At 42.3% G+C, this 5,756-nt stretch overlaps 1 protein-coding gene across 1 annotated transcript; it reads left to right on the top strand.

The window, feature by feature from the left end:
* Window positions 1-3,789: 3,789 nt before the first annotated feature.
* On the top strand, window positions 3,790-4,704 carry LOC308355005 (olfactory receptor 6S1-like; the record flags this gene model as incomplete). The annotated part of the gene is given in 2 exon segments (XM_080822924.1): window positions 3,790-3,945; window positions 3,949-4,704. Coding segments are annotated over 2 exon segments (912 nt in total), but the record flags the coding sequence as incomplete, so codon positions are not given.
* Window positions 4,705-5,756: the final 1,052 nt, after the last annotated feature.

Genomic DNA, 5,756 nt, shown 5'->3' on the forward strand with positions numbered 1-5,756 from the left:
AATATTGCATATTAGGTAGGCTTCCACCAGTGTGGAAGGCAGAGCCAGACCTTTTATGAGAACACTTAGTAGTCTGGGAGTCCAGCTCTAGCCCAGAATTCGGAGCAGTGAAATGTGTTTGTTTTAGTCCCTCTGCTCCTTTCTGGGGTTACAGTGGTTCAAGATGCCATGTAGCCTTGTTTCACTTTGGAAACAGGGCGCTGGCAGCCAGAACACTGGCAGCATGGGATGCATATTCATCACTGCTCCAGCCCGGGACACCAGACTGTGACAAATGAGTTTCCTTCTCTCTCTTTTCCCCTCAGCCCAGAGCAAGCTTTTGATTTCATAGAAGACAATCACTGTGAAGAAAGGAAGCCCTGCTCCCCCATATGTTGACTCTTGGCTGTGTGCCTGGCCTCAGACATCCTGGTAACTTGGTGGACTTACTGTCGTCAACTGGAACAGAAGGAGAGGCTCTTCAGGCTGTGCCACTCAGGGGTGAGCTGCTCAGTTCCATGAGCCTCCCTCAGAACACCCGGCCCACGATGCCTTACTGAGAAGGACACATTCTTCCCTGCCAACCTTCACCCTAGTGTTGATATGCAGGAGCGAAACACCATCCTGAGAGAAGTTACTGATGGAGAGGACTGAAGAGAGAATGTTCACTGACCTTGGATGTAAGAGTGAGTGCATGAGTGTCAGGTGCTCAGCACATCCTCATAAGTGGGTAATCCTATGAACTACTATCATATCCTCTTCTGTCACAGGCCAGTGTGAACCATGTGAAGGTGGGTGGTAAATCCGAGATTTACAACTTACCTTGTACTGTTGAGCAGCCCCTAATGTCTCTGGTCTCCAACCCCTTCTATAAAATGCTTGTACTAAATTAGATCCTCTCTAAGCCTCATGTCATTCCACAGATCTGTAACACTCAGTGCTATTGTCTGAGGAGAGAAACAATTATGATAAATAAAGCAAATCTTTCACTTAAGGTTGAGAGGGCATCAAGAATACATTTGTTCCTGTTTTAAAATATGTTATCACTGTATTTGGAAACAGCAGTTACTTTAAATTTGGGCATTCTGGCTAAAGTCCCAGCTATGTGATCTAAGATCCCTAGAACTTTCTAAGCCTTAGTTTCTGCTTTTACAAGAGGGGGCTCGTGATTATTATGGTGAGTAATAGAAATACCGAATTTCAGTGATGAGCAGAGAAAAAATGTAAGTTCTCATGAAATGTGATTGTTTTATCTGTCTGCTTCTCTCTCTCTGAGGTTTCAGTGTAGACTTGTTGTGCTAAGAAAGGTCTGGGCTACTGAAACAGGACTTTGTCATTCAGAACACTGGCAGCATGGGATGCATATTCACCCCCACTCAGGAACAACTGGGCTGTGACAAATGAGTTTCTTTGTCGTTCCCCTCAGCCCAGAGCAAGCTCTTGGTTTTTTTTAATTTTTTATTTCTTTTCAGCATAACAGTATTCATTGTTTTTTCACCACACCCAGTGCTCCATGCAATCCGTGCCCCCTCCCTAATACCCACCACCTGGTTCCCCCAACCTCCCACCCCCCGCCCCTTCAAAACCCTCAGGTTGTTTATCAGAGTCCATAGTCTCTCATGGTTCACCTCCCCTTCCAATTTCCCTCAACTCCCTTCTCCTCTCCATCTACCCTTGTCCTCCATATTATTTGTTATGCTCCACAAATAAGTGAAACCATATGATACTTGACTCTCTCTGCTTGACTTATTTCACTCAGCATAATCTCTTCAGATGTAGTGAAAAGAAGGGCCATCTGTACCCCAATGTTTATAGCAGCAATGGCCACGGTCGCCAAACTGTGGAAAGAACCAAGATGCCCTTCAATGGATGAATGGATAAGGAAGATGTGGTCCATATACACTATGGAGTATTATGCCTCCATCAGAAAGGATGAATACCCAACTTTTGTAGCAACATGGACGGGACTGGAAGCTCTTGATTTCTTAGAAGATAATAGCTGTGAAGGAAGGAAGCCCTGCCACCCATGTAGTACTCTTCTGTATGTGCCTGGCCTCAGGCATCCTGGTAACTTGTTGGGCTTACTGGGGTCAACAGGAACAGAAGGAGAGGCTCCTTTATACTGTGCCACTCAGGGATGAGCAGTTTGTTTTCAAGAGCAGCCCTTCAAGGACCTGATCCATGGCAGGTTAGTGAGAGAGACACATTCCTCACAGCTAACCTTTAGCCCAGTATTGAGATGCTAGAGCCAAAACCATCCTGAGAGAAATTAATGATTGAGAGGACTGAAGAAAAAAGAAAAAAACACTGAGTTTTGATGTAAGAGAGAATGTAAGAGTGCCAGGTGCCCAGCATATCCACCCAAGTGGGTTAATCCTAGGAAGTATTAGCACTCCCACCTCCATCACAGGCCAGCATAAAATCAGAAGGTGGGTGGTAAATCCTAGATATACGGCTTAGCTATTGTCAAACAGTCCTCAATATCTCTGATCTCCAGTCTCTTCTGTAAAATGCCTGTACTAACACAGATCCTCTCTAAGCCCCATGTCATTCCACAGGTCAAAAACTCATCAGTGATACTAACTAAAGATAGAAACAATTAAGATAAATAAAATGAATCTTTCTCTTAAGGTTGAAAAAACAACAACAATAGATTTGGTCCAATTTAAAATGTTTTGACACTACATTTCGAAGCACCACAGATTCTGGATCTGGCAATAAGGCTAAAGTCAGCTATGTGACCTAAGCTCTCTGGAACTCTGTAAGCCTCAGTTTCTGCTTCAATAGAAGGAACTCCTGATTTTTGTGATGAGTAATAGAAATACTGAATTTCAGTGACCAGCATAGAACAAACTCAAGCTCTCAACACATCATGATGATGACAACTTGGACCATAGAATGTGTTACATTATTAAGGGGATACTCAAAGGTAATATTACTAAACTTACTGTTATGTTTACTGAAAATTGATAATATCATTAAACACAATAAAATGATATAACTATGAAAATGTCAATACCTCTGCCTACTGATGATGTTTATTTAAGCATTCTATTAATGACCATTACGTTACAATTAGACCTAGAGGAACACATAGGAAACGTTGGCATATGCCAAGTGAGTTATGTGCTTTATCTTAATTCTCAGAAGAACGTGAATAGGTAGATCCTATCATCTTTTTTCTATAGAGGTTGAAAGTAAGGTCCACAAAGCTTAACTACCTTTCCCAAGATGACTCATCTCTCAGGAGTTGGAAGTCACTACTGAACTAGTATTGAAATCTGGCCTTTCTGATTCAAGAACCAACTGCCTAAACCACTTTGCTATCAGACTAACCACTTCCTTAGATAGGCAAACATCTTAATTGTATGCCCCATTAAAACAATTGTGCTCCCCAACATCTTTACTGTAGGTTAGAACAGCAGTGATACTACTGTGGAAAGAGATGCTCATGGAAATGGAGAAGAGAACAACTGTTCAATAATTCACCTTGGAGAGGCGCCTGGGTGGCTCAGTGGGTTAAAGCCTCTGCCTTCGGCTCAGGTCATGATTCCAGGGTCCCAGAATGGAGCCCCACATCAGGCGGGCTCTCTGCTCAGCAGGGAGCCTGCTTCCTCCTCTCTCTCTGCCTGCCTCTCTGCCTACTTGTGATCTCTCTCTCCGCCACATAAATAAATAAACAAAAATCTTTTAAAACTGAAAGAAAGAAAGGAGAAAGAAAGGAAGGAAGGAAGGAGAAAGAAAGAAAGAAAAAGAAGAAAGAAAGAAAGAAAGAAAGAAAGAAAGAAAGAAAGAAAGAAAGAAAGAAAGAGAAAGAAAGAATTCACCTTGGAGGGGTTTCCTGCCATCCAACACTTGGGAAAGATCCTCTTCCTGGTGCACCTGCTGGTGTACCTGGCATCCATTGCAGGCAATGCTGTCATAATCACCATCACACCTGCTGACTCCCGGCTCCACGCACCTATGTAATTGTTCCTCAGCATTTTCTCCTTCTTGGAGTGTGGTGTCATAAGTGTTGTTATTCCTAAGTTGCTAGTCATCTTTCTTGTAGACAGGAAAATCATTTCCTTTCTTTCTTGTTTGATACAAGCCTTTGTCTTCTTATATCTGGGAGCAGTAGGTTTCTTCCTCATAGCAATGATGTCTTCAGATCAGTATGTGGCCATTTGCAAGCCTCTGCATTACCCCACCATCATGAACCTGAACAATTGCTTCCTCCTGGCCACTGCCTGCTTCACTTTGTCCTTCCCTCCCATCACTGGGCTGGTAGTGAAGGTTTCCCAGTTATCCTTCTGCGGTTCCCATGTCATCCCCCACTTCTGTAAACTTGGCCCCTTGATTCATCTCTCCTGTTCTGACACCAGGTCCACTGAAATTTTGGCCTTAGTCCTTGCTTTGGTTATCCTTTTGACATCCATTATCATAACCATCATTGCATACAGCAACATAGTAGTCACAATCATGCAACCTCCTTCAGCCAAGGAGAAACACAAAGCTTTTGCCACCTGCTCCTCTCACCTCATAGTTCTCTCTCTGATGTATGGCAGCTGTGTGTTTATATATGTGAAACCAAATCAAACAAACAGGCTGGAGTCCAACAGGGAGGCTGTCCTCGTGAACAGGGTGGTGACCCCACTGCCGAACCCTTTCATCTACACTCTGAGGAACAATCAGGTCCACCAGGCTCTGAGAGAGACAATGTTCAGAATGAAAATATCAAGATAAAAAAAAAAATCACATGGTCTTAGAATTGAAGACCTAGAGAACCCTGTGTCCTCATTCTGGCAAATGTAGCAGTCCACGGAGTTCTAGTGCTGTGTGTCTGGCCACCATACATGACCTCTGCACATTCCTACCAAAGCAAAAATTAAACATTTTCCTGGTGGACTAGTGCTGTCAATTACAAGGTTATCTTTTCATTGATAGCCTACTTTAAAACCAACATATCCATGTTCTCATTCTTTAAACTTTGTATAATTTTCACACCTATTTTTTAGCTAGGATGTGTCTATTTTTTCTTCTGAAGAAATATTTCTAAAACGATTAAGATGAGTTTTTATTTTCTTTCTCTTTAGCCCAAACCCAGAGACTAGATTATCACAAATACATTGTATAGAACATGTTATACACCATGATTAGATACTATTTGCCCTTGATGTCCTTATTTCAAAGTTCTTACTTCATCTGATTGAAAATGAAGTAGAATTGAGCATCCCCTAAAAAGTCAGAGATGGTTCTCTGTACAGATTGTATGAAAAGGGGCTTGGAAAAGCCAAGCCCAGATTAGGAAACTGGCTACAGACACTGTTACAGGAATTGGAAGAAAGAGAATGAGGCTTAGGGAAGTGGCAGTGGGAATGGAATACAAAGGGATCAGAGTAGACCCTGAATCATTTGCACTGGATGAGCCTACTGTTGCCTTCAGCTAAATTATCAACTTCCAAGAACACACAAGTCACCTTCCCCATAAAATATGGAGATTGAGCCAGATAATCTCTAGGGTCCACTTGAAAATATTCACGGACATAACAACAAGATGCTGTAAGAACATGGAAATGTTCCACCTTGAGTTGTTCTGAAGAAGAGTGTTGTGAAGTAATGTAGGCGTAAATCAAAGAATTGTGGCCAAACCACTGAAAAGAGTGTGAGCCTCCCCATGGTTTAGTCAGGACTGGATAATAATTTTATACATAAACTAGTTAATGCATTTATATTACCTTGAGGTAGACTATGATTGAAGAGTGAATTTAATCAACACAAAGATGAAGAACAGAAAT

This window comes from Martes martes, assembly GCF_963455335.1.
Source record: "Martes martes genome assembly, chromosome: 14".
NCBI lineage: Eukaryota > Metazoa > Chordata > Mammalia > Carnivora > Mustelidae > Martes > Martes martes.